Source organism: Lates calcarifer, linkage group LG19, assembly GCF_001640805.2.
Source record: "Lates calcarifer isolate ASB-BC8 linkage group LG19, TLL_Latcal_v3, whole genome shotgun sequence".
NCBI lineage: Eukaryota > Metazoa > Chordata > Actinopteri > Centropomidae > Lates > Lates calcarifer.
This window is the reverse complement of record NC_066851.1, coordinates 11002909-11020549: the sequence shown is the minus strand read 5'-3', so window position 1 is coordinate 11020549 and position 17641 is coordinate 11002909. Positions and strand designations below refer to the sequence as shown.

The 17641-nt window shown below is 41.2% G+C and overlaps 1 protein-coding gene across 3 annotated transcripts in view; it reads left to right on the top strand.

The window, feature by feature from the left end:
* tmem63c (transmembrane protein 63C) overlaps nucleotides 1-17641 on the top strand; it is a 30544-nt gene that overhangs the window by 3162 nt on the left and 9741 nt on the right. For all 3 annotated transcript variants that reach the window (XM_018690234.2, XM_018690237.2, XM_018690235.2), the window contains exons 2-8: nucleotides 7905-8130; nucleotides 11215-11294; nucleotides 12843-12930; nucleotides 14948-14985; nucleotides 15760-15902; nucleotides 16828-16879; nucleotides 16997-17105. In XM_018690234.2, coding sequence (XP_018545750.1) covers nucleotides 7921-8130; nucleotides 11215-11294; nucleotides 12843-12930; nucleotides 14948-14985; nucleotides 15760-15902; nucleotides 16828-16879; nucleotides 16997-17105 — 720 coding nt within the window. In that variant the 5' untranslated portion in view covers nucleotides 7905-7920. The remainder of the gene's footprint in view (nucleotides 1-7904; nucleotides 8131-11214; nucleotides 11295-12842; nucleotides 12931-14947; nucleotides 14986-15759; nucleotides 15903-16827; nucleotides 16880-16996; nucleotides 17106-17641) is intronic.

The following is a 17641-nucleotide window of genomic DNA, read 5'->3' as shown; positions in this document are numbered from 1 at the left end:
CACACTGATGCCGATGCTTGGCGGTGTTGTCACTGATGTATTGTGCACAGATAACTCCCCAGCAAAGCACATGCTGCCGTGAGCTCACTATAGCACCAGGAAGCAGTATTTGATATTCACAGACGTACACAGATGTCAGACTGCCTCATCTTCTCGTTGTCACACTTTTAATACTGACTCTGCCTTTTGTATATGCGCTGGGGGCTGGAAGTCCTATCTGATATAACTGCAGGACCTCTTTTTGTAGCTCCTTCACTGCATGTAGTTACATCAGATGGTGTGATATGAGCAGCTTTTATCTTCCTGTTGGCTGATACACAGCTATATTTAAATAAAATAGTTTTGCTTTTTTCCATTAACTACAAATGACATATGGTATATATCACATTAGTGCCAAAACAATTAGTCAATTAATTGATTAGGCTAATGACAGGAAATTAATCAGCAGCTATTTTGATAACTGATCATTTCTTTTTGTCATGGTTTTAAGAAAACAAAATGCAAAAAACTCTGTGGCTCCAGATTCCCAAATGTTAATATTTTCTGATTATTTTCGTTTTTTATTATAGTAAAGTAAATATCTGTATGTATTGATTAGTTAACATGGGCTCTGGGAAGTTGTGACAAACAAAATTTTTCACTATTTTGTAATATTTTACAGGCCAAACATATTTAAGAAAATAATTATAGATAATAAACATTAGTTGCAGCCTTCCTTCACAGTATTTTTTAGATTGGTCTCCTTCATTATCTGCCATTCATTTCATTACAGAGTGAAAGTTAAATACTCCTGCAAAAAGACTTTACATTGAGATGATGTATTTTCAGAAAAATCCACAAGACAAACAATTAGCAAACACAGAAGATGAGAAAAGAATAAAATAGATTTGGACATTTCCTGAATTATAAAAGCTGCTGCTCAGCAACCGATTCTCAAACCTTAGATGTTGGAGCTTTCTTGATCACTATACCAACCGTCCCTGCTGGCAACTGCATTACCACACAATTACAATGTAATTTTAACAGGAAATAAATCAATTTTAAGCACAGTCAAAACCTTTAAAAACCAGAAAACTCATGATATGTTTTAGAATATGGTTAGCAGTAGTGTGGCATTAAGAAGGAGCACATCAAATGCAGGAGCAAGGCAACTGGAAAACAGAACTGATGAGTAGTGAGTAATGATGCCACCACATATTTATTATTAAACAGACCTGAAAAAAAGGGATTGAGGTACAGCACAATATATTCACACTTGTACTCGAATGAATGTCTGTACTAGAGAAAGTGATGCTGCCAATAAGGCTCTGTTTTGACATGCTGTATGTTGAGTGACTGCATTTTACTTTTGAATATGGTCGTGATGCTTACAGAGAGTAAAGATTTCTCTGAAGGAATGTGTGCTGATGAGCAGTGTTTGCACTTCTTGGTAGATGTGGAAGGATGTGAAGATAATTTTGACTCTGAGACTCAGGTTTTCTCACAGGCCCATTTTTAGGATCAGCTCCAGCAGATTTTGCAGTGTAAGAAGCTGTGGGTGGGAATCTTCCAGAAGCTTGCGGGGATGCAGAAAAAACACAGATCACTCTGGGTTCTGTGGTTACTGAAGTGGTTCAGTGTCATCCAGCATACATGTTAGACCTGAGCTATCACTGAGGCCAGATGGGTCCTAATGAGGAATGTGCCCAGTCCACACAGCAGCAGCAGCAACAGGGCAGACACACAGCGACTGCTTTCCCTGGGGGTTTACTGAGCATGTGCAGCCAGACAGAAAGCAGGTGTTAGGTTTGTTGAGCATGGCCCGTGCGTGCAGTCATCGCTCCAGTCATGTTATGGCTCATTCAGCTTTCGAGAAGCGGCTGGCTTGTGGGTGGATGCTGCATTAACTACGTGCTCTGAGCAGACACACCTCAGTGATCTTTGTTTGTGTGTTGTGTGATGGAGAGAGAGTGAGGTATGAAAAGAGTAAAGCCCCCTCCCTTCCTCTCCACTGAGCAGGTGGTGAGCAGATTGTGCTGAAAACCTCCGCCCGTCTCTCCCCCTCAGGCTGGTTCTGCCCTTCCACTCCCCACAACACCACCCTCCAACCAGAGCCATCGCAGCAGAGGCCTGTAGCTCCTGTGGAGATGAGAATAAGATGCATTCCCATCCCCATTATAATATCAACAAACTACACAGTAGATATGGCAAAATATGTCTAGTTGTAATGGTTTGGGCACCTCAGTTCCGATTTAGCTGCAACAGTTGAAAAAAAAAAACCGTCATTGTTCATTGTGACAATGCCCCACAGCACAAAGTAAGGACTAAAGCAAATCCCTGCAGCCAGGTTCCAAAATGTTATAAAAAAACCTTCTCAGAAGAGCAGGAGCTGTTATAGCAGCATATTAATGCCCATGGTTTAAGAATGAGATGTTCAGCAATCGCATAGTCATGTAATGTTCTGGTGTCCAGACACTTCTTGCCATGAATGTAATGAATGAGAGCATTGATAAGCTAGAGAAGTCTCATTACAACCCTTGTGTCTGTTAACTGTCAACTTAGGCTACAGTTATATTTGAGCTCCGCTTTGATAAGATTTTATTAAATCATTATTCAGTCTCCAGCCCATGCGGATTATTTGAGGGCTTACCTGTGACCTGCAGGAAATGAAAGCATCGAAAATACACCACAGGTGCTCTTTGGTGTGTTGATGGAAAGCTACAGGGGGTGGACAAAATGATATAAAAAGGCAATATAAAATGACTTCAATTCTGAAGAAACAACTTCAACAGAGCTCAGAGGAGACAAAAACCTCAGGTACGCCTGTCAGAGGAAACTGAACAATTACTCTAATATAGGTCAAGTCTACAGTCTTCAATGTGTGACACCATTCTAAACACAGATAAACTACGTACATCAAGAAAGAGAAGTAGTGGAAAAATTGAAACTAACCAACAGAGATATACAGTAGCACCTACCTTCCCATCAGCTACATGGAGCATCTTTCAGCTCAATGTTAGCATCTTTTAGGTTCTGCCACAGCAGGCAGCTATTTTCAGGTGCAAGCACCACACATGGACAGAGTTAGTGACTAGCTGGTGAGCATCTAAAAACTAAAGTGACATATGGCCTTCAGGAGTTACCGGAGACCAAAACAATGCAAAAAGGACACAAAGAATATTACTCAATTTCTCCAGCTGTCCAGAAACAAAAATGCTTTTTTTTGCCATACATCAGTTCATCAACGTTTCTTTTTATTTTTTCTTCAACTTAATAGCGTGATAATGTGTCAGTTGTTGTGATTTCACCTCTTTCCACTGTCCACAAATGGCCATTAAACAATGAATGCAGCTTTAAAGCTGACATTCTTTTCACCAAGAGCTGTTTGCATCATTTTGCAGTCAAGGATTGTTTTACCCTTTAAACATTAAAATTTCCATAATCAGGGTCTCAGTTTTGGATTATCATGCAGAGTGCAGAATAAAAAACACTCATACATATTCTACCTGCTTGGGGCCTTTGAAATGAAGCCAGTGACGGGGGAAATGTCAAACCTTTCCTTTCTATGCAGGTATCGCTGTCTCATACCGAGAACAGTCTTTGCCAACACAAACACAACTGTGGCAGGGGACAACTGCATGTTTAACAAGGCTGCAGTCAGTACAGTCGAGAAGACAGCTCTGAAGCGATTATTCTTTTATTTATGGTGATTGCAAGTTGTCCTTGTGGGTAGTCTTTTATCTCACAGTGACTGGCAGTTGATTAGGTACAGAGGTTTGGAAGTCAACGCAAGTTCACATTTTATTTATGGTTCATTTCTCTGGCAAAACGGGATCATCTCTCTCTCATTCCCTCAGGCAGTGTAATGTATCTTGAGGAGGGAAAGCTCTTCCGGGGCTGTCCAGTAAATACTTTATGGTGTTGATTAGGCTTTGGTGCAACTGGGTATTAGGATCAAACCCCTTTAAAAAATGTGTAATTGTGAAGGTGTTTCCTGTCAGGGCTTTTCTTTATGACAACACAGACTCAGCTTCTCATGTCAGCATGACAAAGCACTGATTTAAAGGATGGTAAAAGTGAGTAGTGGGTACTGATGCTTTGTTGCATGTCATCCATCTCTATCTCCCCAGTGTTTTTAGCCATTAATTGCTCTATGGATGTCAGTCTGTAGGTTGGTTGGTCCACCATTTTGGTCTGGACTGAAATATGTCACCTGCTATTGGATATCATGGCATTTTCACAGTCCCCATAGGATGAATCCTACTCAGGAGGATGATATTTTCGGTTTTTAGTGATGGTTTGACAACTATGGGCTGGACTACCATTAAATTTGGGATAGTTATCCAATGGTACCAAGAGGATGAATCTTAATGACTTTGTTGATCCCCTGTCTTTTCCTGTACTGCCACCAGGCGGTTAGAGTTTCTGCTTATCCTGTGAATATCTCACCATCTACCAGAAGGTTCAGGCATAAACTTTTCATGTTCCCAGACAGGGATGTTTGCAACTTTGTCTAACTTTGAGACATCACCATTAGGTTGACATGTATGGTTCTGAAGATCGTGAATGCTGTAACATACCTGCCAAATATCAGCATTTTTCGATTGTCATTGGGAGCGTGTTGCCATGCTAGCATTAACACTGCTATGCCTAGGAACAGCTTCATAAAATCACTAGCATGGCTGTAGACGCTTTCTATTTTAAGCCAAAGCATGTAGTTGGTGACACCACCAAAATAATGGTGCTTTGACACAATCCATGCTACGGCTACAACAGAAGCTGATTTAATCAAAATATTATGAGGAAGTGATGATAGATATCTGGATTGAATCAGGGTTTATTGCAAGTTATCGATCTTCTGACTTACAATTTAATTGTTTTGTCTGAATCACCTCAGGGATAATATCCCCTCTCTCTCTCACACACACACACACACATACACAGATACCTCAGCTGTTTTTTCTGGTGCAATAAGCTGATTAGCTGACCTGAGCTAGCTTTTTCCTCTTTTTCCTGTCTCTGACTCAAAGTCAGGTATATCTTATCATCAGCTCGCGGCTCCTGTACTGACTTCAGTATCTGTGATCATAATAGTTTAACTGAGCATAGAGGAGAGATTTCACTCATGCTGCCAGCGGGAGGCACAACACTGCTTCTCGAGCCAAACATCAGTTTGTAATCTGCTGCGTTGGCTTGGAAGCCCGACTCAGGGATGAGGAGGAGAGGAATGAGCAGAGGGAAGGGATTAGAGAGACTTCAGATTTTCAGTTGAATAAGCTGGAGAAGAAATGGATACCATGGAAGTGCGTGTGTGCATGTTTGAGTGTTTGTACATGAGAGAAAATCCACAGAGTCTCATGGTTAAACTGCTGAGTCATGCTGTGACGTTTTGTCCAAATGTTGTGTGAAGCCACACCACAGTCAGCCTGTATCCCTCAGCATCCCGCTCCGTTCCGGAGGTGGAGAGGAAGAGTTTCACTGTTGGCATCAGCAGCCGGCAGCGTTCGAAGTGAATGACTCGTCTGATGCAAGAAGAAAAACAGCTCAATGAGCCGATAAAGGTCTGTTTAAGCTTCCGCATGTCAAAGTTTGTTAATGTTTCCAGTTTCCAGCTCGCTGGTTGTGTTTTTTCCTTCACAACAGGGCATCATTTCTGTTTAACTTAGCTCCTGTTGCACAGTTTACACAGCTGCTCTCTGATTTGTTTGCTACCATAAGCTCATCTCAGGAATATAAAAACAGGCACTGGATAGTTCACTTTTTACTGCAGCAATCTATATTAGGCTTTTTGACGTGATGACTGAATTCATTTTAAAAAGCAGGCGAATACTACAAACAGTATCACCATGGTGCCACTACAAGCCATGCATTTTCTCTAAAGAAACTAGACTCAGTCTGGATGTTTTGGGTGACTTGTTTTTCTGTTGATGTCAGAACTTTTACAATCTCTTGGCAATCAGTTAGTTAATCAGTTTGTCTGAAAATGTCTTCCCAAAATGACAATTTTAGACACAAACCATCTTTTAATCAACCATTTAATGAGGGTAGGAGTCTCTGTTTAAATCTTTCTTCAGAAAACTGGATGTTCCCTCCTTGCACTGTAAGCCTGTGTGGTTATTAATCCATTTTTAGCAGTAAAATGATCCTTTTGTCCACATTGATGGCTTAATTCATTGTCGGCGGAGAGAGAAAGCATGATGTATTGTACACCAGCTTCTGTGGAAACACAGCTCTGCAGACTGTGTGTGTGTATGTGTGTTATGGATTTGCTTTGTGATCCATCCTCAGGGAATCTCCTCCCCAGTCCTCTCCACAGGGAGGCTCAGATGCTGTGTATCTGACAGAATCTGAATATTGACTGCAAGCTATACAGTTTCACAACATGAGCTTACAGTGGTGCAGAAAGAGCTGCTAAAAGATTACCGGCTTGGTATTTTTATACTTCTGTTGTTCACCGGACCTCTCTTGACAGTGTGATGTACAGAGGTCCAGCAGCACTGCCATTGATCAGCTTGCCTCCTACACTAGACATCCTGCTGTGGCTTCTGTTGCAACAACAAGCACCGTTTGGCCAATGCTATCACTAAACTGTGATTGAGCTTCTCAGGAAGTGACATCATTGGCGCAGTGATAAATCACACCGAGGTTTGGTTCAGTAATGTGTGCCAGTTTGGAGGCCTTTAGCTTCCTCTGCCTCTTCTCACTCGTCCCATTCTCCTGTTACCTTGCAGCTCTTGTGAGAGTTGGAGAGCAGAGGACTGTGATGCAGTTTTGGCTGCCGTTTACCGCTGCAGAGCAAAATAGCGTGTTTACTACAGAGCACGCCGTTCTGTCACAGTCAAAACATCCCTGACAATATTGTGGAATCTCATGTTTTTCTTCCCCTATGAAAATCTGATGATTGACGTCTTTCGCTCTGGTGAATTCGCAGTACTGATGCAAAGCTTTGTCAGCACTCCGCTCGTTGCTGCTCCATTTTCTCAGACTGTTTATTCAGTGAGGAGTGTACACAAGCTGAGCAGCTGGGAGTCAGGACTGTATCGATCAAAAAGAAAAGAGTGCGTGCTGCTGGAGGACAGATGGTTCAGGCCTACACTCTGTGGTCATGGCAGTGTGAATGATTATATCCTGTGCATGCTCCACACACAGAAAGTGCCAATCCTCAACAAGCTGTTCAAACTTGCAGTTGAGTACACAGCTTAAGCTTTTACTCTTGTACTGTTAAATTGAGTCTCATCATTCTCACAACAGAAATCTTGTCTTGTTTACATGAGTAAATGGATTTGTTACAATCTTCCTTTTACATATTAAGGCCTTTTAAAGAGCCTAAACTAAATCTGTCATCCAGTCAGTTTGTTGCTTTCATTTGACATCTCCACTATCCATTTGTCAGATAAAGAAACACAGACGCAGATCAATGGCTGCTAATGGACCATGGTGGTCATTAGACTGTTCCTTGTAAATTGCACTTAGACTGAGTGACAGACATTTGTTTGATAAAAATGAGTCACAGCAATGTTAAAAAGAAACACAGTCCATTATGTCCAAATTACAGTGGTTATTGCCATCACCACACCCGTACTCACTGTCTCCATTAGAATGCACAAACATCGTAATTCTCCTTCTTTGTAAATACAGGCTTGAATAGACTGGGGGGGTATTCAACAGATGGGATGCTAGGATTAAGAATTATCTCAAAATTGCCACTGTTTAGTTTAAAAGTTAAAGCAAAAGCTTCAATCACAACATATACAGGATTATTAAAGAGATGGTATTTATTGATTATCAGTAAATCCAATGTGACAGCACTACAAGTCAATGTGAAAGTCCCAAGGCGACTGAGAGCTTCAACAGGTGTGGCTTAAAGCTCAATACAACAATTTATCATTCTCATTCTCTGTCTTTTATCCTCTGTTTTTCCTCAGGTATGGTCCAGTGCTGATGGCGCACTCTGAGCTCTTTGTGACGAGAGCGCCCCCTGTGGAGGGGAGTGCCGTGGAGCTCAGCGTTCTGAGCTTCCTGGAATCTTTCAGGGAAGAAAACAGCACGGCTGAGAGATGCTACCGCTCCCACTCCCGCAGCAGCGTCCTCCAGGGCCTGCCGTTTGGAGGGGTGCCCACGGTCCTCGCCATCAATGTGGTGCTCTGGATGGTATAGACTCACACACACACACACACACACACACAGACAATATTATACACAGTTTCAACAGTAACTCCAGAGAAGTCACAGCCAGTTGACATAGACTTCGAAAGCCCACCTTCTAATATATTGATTAATCAAGTGATTAATTTCTTATTGAAATGTTTGGTCTATAGAATAGCAGGAAAACACACAAAAATTGCCATCACAGATACTCAAAATTCACGGTGGTGTAGTAAAACTTTTGTCCAAATGACAATCCACAACTGAGAGAAATTCAGTTATTCAGACACAAATCATAAAGTCTTCAAACTTGAGAGAGCAGAAACTATATATTTTTGCTGTTTTTACTAAAAATACTAACTAATTAAATACTAATTAACTAATTGTGACAAAATTTAAACATAGTAGTTAGTTAATCAACTAACCGTCTCAGCTCTAGTTAGAACCATGTTTGCTGTCAGGAAGCTTGTTGTTCGTCTTGTACACTCCAGATGAGCTCACTGGGCCTTGACTACAAGGTTTCTGAATATATCCAAACTGCCAACACCCTGATGGGATATTATGAAAAGCCCTGATTCAATCAGACAGCAAGAGGTGGTACATGGTCGGAGGGCTGCTTCTGTAAAAATGTGGTCTCTAATGGACATCCTGTCTCCAGCACCTCACTCTGCTCTTGATGATAATGAAGTACAACAGCTGCATCAAGAGTCTTAGTGAGGTTGGACATCACATGTGAATGTGTGACATGAATTCTGACAAAACTGTGTGTTTGAAACATGTCAACACACACACATGTTCATTATTTAGCTCACTGTGAGGATCTTCCAATGACTTTTTATAACTTGAACCTCAACCCTCACTACCAAGTGCCTAAATATATTTGTAATCCTAACAGTAAACCCATATGATTTTAACTGTCACTCCAGATCCTAACTAACCTTAATAATTGCCTTCATAAAAACCTACACCTAGTCTCTAAATCTATATCAGGTAAGATCAATGTTAAGTGTATTCAGTATATCATACCAGACTTTGTCTATGTATTTTCAATGGCTTATGAATGTAGGATGTCAGGATGTCTGTTCCTCCTGCTGTGTGTAATTATGATGATGCTTAAAGGCAAAATCTGTGATCCAGATGTAATCAAAAGAAACTTCATATCTCCCCTAATTCGTCCGACAGGTCTTTTAAAAGGGCATTCCACCAATTTTACACATCAGGTCAGATATTAATGAGGGCTAGTGGTCAGCCCCTAAAAACATTGTTCTATCTTTGGCTCAGGAGCTCTCTGAAGTGTGAGAAATAACCTTAAGGATATCATCAGAGTTATTTCAACATGGATTTGAAGAAAACAAATTTGTAACAGAAAGCCTATGATCCAAAAGAGGGGGCATGGAGTTTGAAAGACGTCATGACAATTATAAGATCAATGGTAGTTGGAGTTTGACCCAGGTCAGGATTTCTCGGCCTATGCTGCTTAGATTTTGTGTTCATATCTATTACCCACAAGTCCCCAAACTTTATGGAAGCATACTTGACTAAATCTGGGTATTTTGTATGGAATGAACCACTGGAAATGTCACAAAATTGAACTTATCAGCCTTAATCTGTGCTGCTCTTTGAGGGAAAACTAAAGTAACCTTTACCCTGAATTAACCTTGTAAGAAATTTATGCCTGCCAAAACACTGGAGCTTTTTATTTGTCTCTCTTTTATTCTTTTTTTTTTTTTTTGCCTCTGCTAATCTGGGCTTTTGGTTCTCATAATGATGTACGTCAATACACACAAATGCAAATCTATTATTCTGTGCATGTCATGGATAAAAAGCTCCACGTCTTAACTTTGTGTTCACATTGTTCAGCACAGTGTGTGCACTGTTTACAAACATAGTTGCACATTTCTCCTCCTGTCTCCGGATAATAATAGGTTTCCACTTTCAGTTGTCAACTACCTCGGTTCCGCTGTCAGGCCTTGTCAAGCTTGATCTCTGCACCGATATCACTCTCAATCTGCCACCTCCGTCTTTTAATTGGCTCATTCTATTGCTGCCCGGTTGTCAAGACAACACAGAGGGTTGAGCGCCGTTCTCTTAATGACAAGCATGAGTCAAAGCACGCTTCCCCCCCCAGGTGACGGGAGCACGCCTCTGCATCAATTCCATCATCATACAGAATAAATCATCTGCGGGACTCGAGGAGAGCGTGCCCACGCATTAAGACGGAATAAAACAAAAACATCAGGGAGGAGATATGGACACTGAGAAAACAGTGAGATAATGGGGAGATTCTTATTTAGAGAAGAAGTTTGGGCCCTGTCTGCTAATGTGAACCGATGCTCATTATTCATCTAAAAGCCTGAGTCAAGGTTGCCCTGATTGTCTATGCATGGCTTTAAATCACTAAAGAACGAATCATTCAACATTTATGGGAGCTTTCTTCCTATTACCATGGCTGTCATCCCCACCTACTTAACTGAATACCTTCTTAACTCAAATGATTTAATGCCATAATTAAAATCAAACATTCATCAGCACTTTTACTCCAGTTGCATTTGCCAACATTCATCCATCATCCTCCAATTAGCCTCTTAGATATTTTGCCAGGGCAGTTCAGCATGAATCCACTATTGTGTGCTGTAATATGTGATTGAATAGGGGGTTTTCAACTTCATTGTGATGTGCTGTTTGCTCTCCATTTGTGACAGAATGGAGGCTATTTAGACTTATTCTCCCTATTGACCACACTCATTCGTCATTAGTGCGCAGCATGCGCTCGCGTGTGCACGCTGACCTGTCTCTGGTAGTTTCCAAGACAACCACATACTACTCTAAAGAAAGAAGATGGCTCTTTATTGCTGTTGCATTTTGAACCTGTCTGTTGTTTGTAGGCTCTTTATGAGAATGCAGAGATGGGCCCCAGCTTTCAAATTAAGCAGTATGGCGAGACGGTGGATGTTAATAGACGCAGAGCAGATGAGGACAGAGTGTGTGTGTGGTGTGTGTGTGAGAGAGAGAGAGAGAGGAGAGAGAGATTGGTGTAGAATCAGATTCCCAGGGAGTTCTGCATGTTCATGTTCTTGTTCTGTGTTACAGTTCCTGTTGCTCATCTTCTCCTGCCTGAGGAAGGCTGCATGGGACTACGGCCGCCTGGCTCTGCTGATGGAGAATGACAGGTAAATCCCTCACTCGTTGTCTTACACTAAAAAACCGGATACACTCACTCGCCTGTGAGCCGTGTCAACATTTAAGATGGAGTAATAATTCTCAGTGGAACCCTCATGATTCCTGATGCTGCAGCCTCCGGCTCCCTCTGCTGAGTGTAAATGGTACTGTGGAAAAAGCAAATTACTGCAGGCAGCTTCTGCTTTAATCATTTGTTGTTGTTAGGGTGATTGATGTCCTCTGTATGTTCACAGTGAAACACATACAAACAGTGGTCTAGATGGAAAATTCTCATCACTCCTTTCAGTTGATAGCTGCACCTATTGAGTATATTCATTATTGATCAGAAAATAAAGTAAAAAATGCCAGAAAGTTTTCCAAAGTGGCATCTTTATAGTGCTCTTTTGTTTGACCAATGGTCTGACACCATAAGATGTTCCGTTTACAATCATATAAAACAGAGAAAAGCTTCAAACCTTGTTTCTTTAGAAGCTGGAACCAGCCAATATTTGGCATTTTCACTTGATAAGTAATTTAAAGGACAAGGCTAGAAGGCTGGTTTTGTTGTTTGTTTGTTTGTTTGTCTTTTTATTGTCAACAAATAAAACGAAAGACCAAAACCAACAATATATTTTCTGAAAAGTTTATGATTCCTTACCTTGTCTGTGGCTCTCAGCCCCACGTCCACTGGTTGCTTTTGGAGACATAAATCTTTAAAAATGTTTCACAAACAAACAAAAAAACACTACCTATATAATTTCCTGCTGGGCACTGCAGTTAATACTAAACATTGCTTAATTAAACACAAGTAAGTAATGCATGTATTTGGGACTATTGTCAGCTGCAGATTAACACACATTTGTTGCATTTAAGTTCTTTTGAGCCACCAGGACATAAGGATACATCTTGGCTACACAGACAATACTTGTTGGTTGGATAAAATAGTTTTGGTTTTGGCTTTTTCACGTGATTTGTTGACACTAAGAAAAACAACGAATATGACCAGACTTAACCATTTAATGTTTCTTGTTGATCAATTGGTGTTTCAAATATCTTCAAGGTTGCAAAAAAGTCCAGGTTCACCCAGCAGTCTGCATGAGTCTGCAGCAGTTTTCCTCTGCTTGACCTGAGTCCCCTCTCCGTGGGAGTGTGGGCTTGATTAGTTCTGCCTGACCGACAGCAGCTTCATGGCACCCGAGGGCAAGCAGCATCTGTGTGTTTTGCCAAGCGGTCCTCTCTCACACTTATTCAATTATGCTGCTTAATTTGACGCGCTGTTGAACTGTCAGTAGTACAGCCCACAGAGAAATATCCACAAATTCAATCATCACACTGGCTTTATTAGATCTGACCATACTGTATGTGTTTTATGTCTTCATGTGCACAGGGATTGATTTCAGACAGGTGCTGGATGGGGACTGTCTGCGGCTGTTATATTATGTCTTGGCTGTGATCTCCCTCACAGCACAGAGTTTAATATATACTGATAAGGTCGAATCAGGCCATAATCAACACAATGATCCTGATATTCTTTTGTTTATATTTTCTCTATACTTCAGTCTCACATCCTTGTTTTATGGAGAACCAAGTGAGAAAGAGAAGTCTCCCTCAGAGTCCAGCCCCTCTGACTCTGAGACCAAGGACATGGTGAGTTTTCAGTTTGAGAGTTTCATCAGTTCTTAAGAGCACCTAGGAAGCCATAAATACGGTTCTCGGATCAATTAAAGGAGTTCTCCATAAACAAAGACTGTTTTGTTTACATCCAGCCTCTCTCAACAAAACATATTTTATGTGTCCTAAAGGTCTAACAAAGACGCTGAAGGCATTTCTAACCTCATAAAAAAGCTGCAAAGTCTTGTTTTTGTTTTCAAAAACCTGCATTGCTACATTCTGAGTTTACACTAGAGTGCCGTCTTTTACTGTGACCTTATTTTAAAGCTGCACTGATTACGATTTTTTTATTCATAATGTATGAAATAACTATGTGTAATGTGAAAGGAATCATTAGTGGTGACAAACCCACAGAGTTATCACCCATCTCCACAGTTCCCCTCAGTGTTATGGTGTGTTTTTTTTTGGCATCTTTTAGCTCATTGTTTTGGTCTTACGCTTCTCAAGCCCTACTCTTATCATCATAGTTTCCAGCCACAGCAACAGCTGCTTTAAAAAAAATTAAAAAATAAAATAAAATAAACCCACTGTATGCTCTCTGCCCTGCACCAAAGTTAGTGACTACCTGGTGAGCATGATGGCACATTTAGAAGCTAAAGTATTTTTGAATTTTATTTTTTAAATGGTGGAAACAAGATAGGAGACTTAGCCTCTTGTCTGCTGGGCAAAAAAAAAAATTAAAAAATAATGCCGCTTTTAGAATTAATACCTAGAATTTTTATTTGAAGCTGCTGGGTATAATTAACTAGAGCTAGCTCTGCTAAATGCATACATCTAAACAAGCTGCACTGCAGGAAAGTAAACTAGTTTACTACTGCAGTAAAAACAGTGCAGTTTTTTTGGTGTTGTCCGCTGAGGAAGAGCCATTCTAATATTCAGACATTTTCACGTTTTCCATTCAATGCTTTGCCTTCTTTCCCCCGCCACTCCTGCGACCAGCTCCGTCGCCCTGCCACCCTCGGCTCCGGTGCAGAACGAGATTAATCAAACACAGAATGGAAAATATTCCACTGTCTCTCCCTTTGCTGTTGGCCAGTGCAGCTCAGCAGACACAGGATCATCATGTGTGCAGGAAATGAAGCCAGGATGGGAAATCTGTAGTGCACTAGCATTTTATCTCAGGGTTACAACACATGGTTTTCATTTAGTTTTAGAGTCGGATAAAGTCTGAGAAATTGATTTAATGACTCTGCGATTACACAGAAGACAACGTTAAAGGTGAAATTTTACATACATCCCCGTCTCGGGCAGTGATGCTATGTTATGTCACCTCCATACTTGTGACCTGCTCATCCTATCACTGCTCTACTAGTGGTTAAAAACTCAGGGTACCTTTAAATAGTATAATTTGGGTAAAGAAGCATAGTGTTTGAGGAGAAGACTGTCAGACTCCAGCTGTCTTCACACTACAAAATATGAAGGTTAGAGTATTACAGGAAACATAAAAACATCTCGTCTTTGAGAATGCTATAATCAGCAATACCACTGATGTTAGACAGTCTACCAGTCTTCCTGATCATGTACTCATTTATTTACAGTAATTATAATGAGATGTCACAGTTAATTTGTCAGTGGCATAGTTGATGTCTAAAAATGCTGCATGCTGCTCTTTTGTAATAAAGTCCCTCTTGTCTAAGATGACTGTTGTAAGAGGAAAGTTTGGATCATGACTCAGCAGGGCTGTCTGTGACACCATGACACCTATGTGATAGACTGAGGTCACTCCCTGCATGTTTATAACAGTGTAAGACAAAGAGTCAGACTGGAGTCATCGCCCTGTGCCTACACAAAGCTGAGGCTGCAGTAAAGTGGTTACTGCTCCAGGCTAGACCTATTAAACCTCCATCTCTATGTCACTCTGCAGACCTTATTACTATGCAAATAGAGGATGCAAGTAGCCAGATGTGGTGTGCACAGACTTGCATACATATGTAATTTATTATCTTTAATAACTGATCTATTTGGATGTTTTATGATTCTCGTCTCCTTCCAGGGCTTCTGCTCGTGGCTCGCATCTCTTTACCATATGAAGTAAGTATACAAAGCAGTTTCCCTTATAATTATTTTACCCTTCTCTCATCCTAGGTTCCATCGTTTTATTGGCCCTCTGTCTTCAAAGCTGATGTCACTGTCAAATGTAAAGTCTTGTGTTATAGCTCATTTAGCAGCAAAAACAAACGAGTCTGAGCTCGTGCAACCACTGGTGCCACGGCTTCCTGTCGAATATTTGCACTTTACCCGAGCCTGACTGCACACAACAGATTTAGGCCCGTAAAAAAGCGATTTCCATGGTATCCATGGTTTCCATAGTATTATGGTGGCATTTGCGTGCTTCTGTTTTTAGCTCTCGTGCCAGTGGCTCACCCTGGGATCCCTGGGAAAGTGCAAACCCACCCTGCGAGTTCTCAATGTGTGGGCTACCATGAGACCAGCGTACACCTCTTTTCTTTTTTTTTTTTTCCATGCATTTTTTTTGTTCTATTTTATGACACTGGGTTTTCTGAACCACCCGCCTAGTAACCACAGTTTCTGGCATCAAATAGTGGTGCCACAGTTTTACTCATGATGAGGTATAAGCTATAGGCCCATTTGTGCTGGCAATGGACAGGACTGCATGCATGTGTTTGGTTAAGATTGCACCCCTCTGATTACTATCTGCACAAGCGTGAATTTCAACAGTGACGCCTCAAAAACAATTTGCAGCATCCTTCTTTTTGTCTTGTTGTTTGGAGAGTTTGGAATACCTATTGGTATTATTGGTATTTAAGGATTCTGAAAGTTTCCCTCTTCTTCTCTTCTCCGCAGGGATGAGGAGATCCGTAGCAAATGCGGCATTGACGCCGTCACATACCTGTCCTTCCAGCGCCACATCATCCTGCTCATGACAGTCGTTTGCTTGCTGTCTTTGGCCGTAATCCTGCCGGTCAACTTTTCCGGGCACCTCCTGGGTATTTTTGGTCCTCATATGATGGTAGCCAGCTAGCCAAGGGATATCCTTAACCTCAGAGAGAGGCAGACGGGGCACCTCGCAGGGAGAGAGGCCAGGCCACACAGAGACAATCACACACATTTACACACCAAAGGATATACTGGTTAAATGCACAGAACCTTTAGCTTCAAACAATCTGTGGTCAACCTGAAGTTTTTAAATAGCCAAATGTCTTGCAAAAAATGAAATAAGATCAAAACTGAAATCAACTTAAAGGGTAATTTAACTCGACCTATAAAACAATATTATGGAGTAGAGCTACTTTTATGTAACACGTAAACACATACATACACAAAAGTTGCATTTAATCTAATGGGAGTTGCTAGCATACCAGTGGCAATTCATCAAGAGCTTCCCAGAGTCAGATTGTAGGAATAGAAAGTGCTTCATTTCCTCTTAACATACACATGTAGGTGTCAGGGGTGGGATGGTGCACAAAACCAGCTGCTAAATAGCAGCAGAAATGCCTTTTGGCATTTGTGTGCTTATTTTGTAGGAAGTGTTGAGTAAGTCATTCCATAACGGGACAAAGGCAGGAGCTGTTATGGGGCCTACGAGAAGTTGGGCCGTCCGCAGAGACTCTTTCATTACTGCTGGCTGTCATCTTATGGACCAGTGTGTCACCCTAGTCATTAAATAAACCAACACCTATTGACAGGCTGCCATGGCAACAGCAAACAAAAGGGTGCCCAAATTAAAACAGCAGAGTTAGGCATGAGTGAGATGTTTGAATTTTGTGTGAGATTTCACTGAGGTGACAGAGATTTCATTAAACTGGAGGGAAAACTGTTGCCTCGCTCTCCAGACAAAAGAGGAGGGGTTCCTTTAAGTCATTTAAAAATTAAAATGTCTCGCTCTCTTGTCATGTCTCATTATTTCTACAGGAGACAGTCCTGAAAACTTTGGAAGAACAACACTGGCTAATGTTAGCGCAAAGTAAGTGGAACACCGCCTGAATGACATCAAATCTCATGAAATATCACAGAGCCATGAAGAAAACACTGGGCTATCTTTACGCATTGAAATGACAATAGGTGTTTTTGTGGCTGACAGGGACAGCCTGCTGTGGCTCCACAGCATCTTTGCTCTGGTTTACTTCATCATCACGTCGCTGTGCATGGCTCACCACTCGATACGGCTGGAGTACAGAGAGGACGAGAAGGTCTGTCATCACCACATCATACTGTTTAAACATCAAGGCCTGGCTGTTTTTCCACTGCAAAAACATCCATCTTATCAAGTCAGTTTCTCTATTTTTGAGAATTTTATTTTCTCAAAACAACCAAATATTTCAACATTCTTCCAATGCAATCAAAAACTTTCTAGGAAAAAAATAGTGTCAGTGTCTTGACAGCAGACTGCTGCACTAGTATCAAGTGCTTATATTCTTGAACTGTAAAAACATCTTGAAACTAGAACAGCACTCAGTGGTGCACATACCTCTGCCAAGGCCAAACAATCCTGCACATATCTGTCTAGCTCTTATAGTAAATCAATTCTGTACTTTTTGTGTAATCCTGCTGACAATAAACAGACAGACAGGGGTCTGTAGGTAATAAACTTTAGTGATGATGACAGATGTGTTCTCTTGTTTTAAGAAAATAAGACTTTCAAGGCCCCAAAACCAATAACAAGATAAGAGTCTCCAGCCATGCTATAGCAGCTCTGTTTGCAACCCCACCCACTTGATAGGATGGA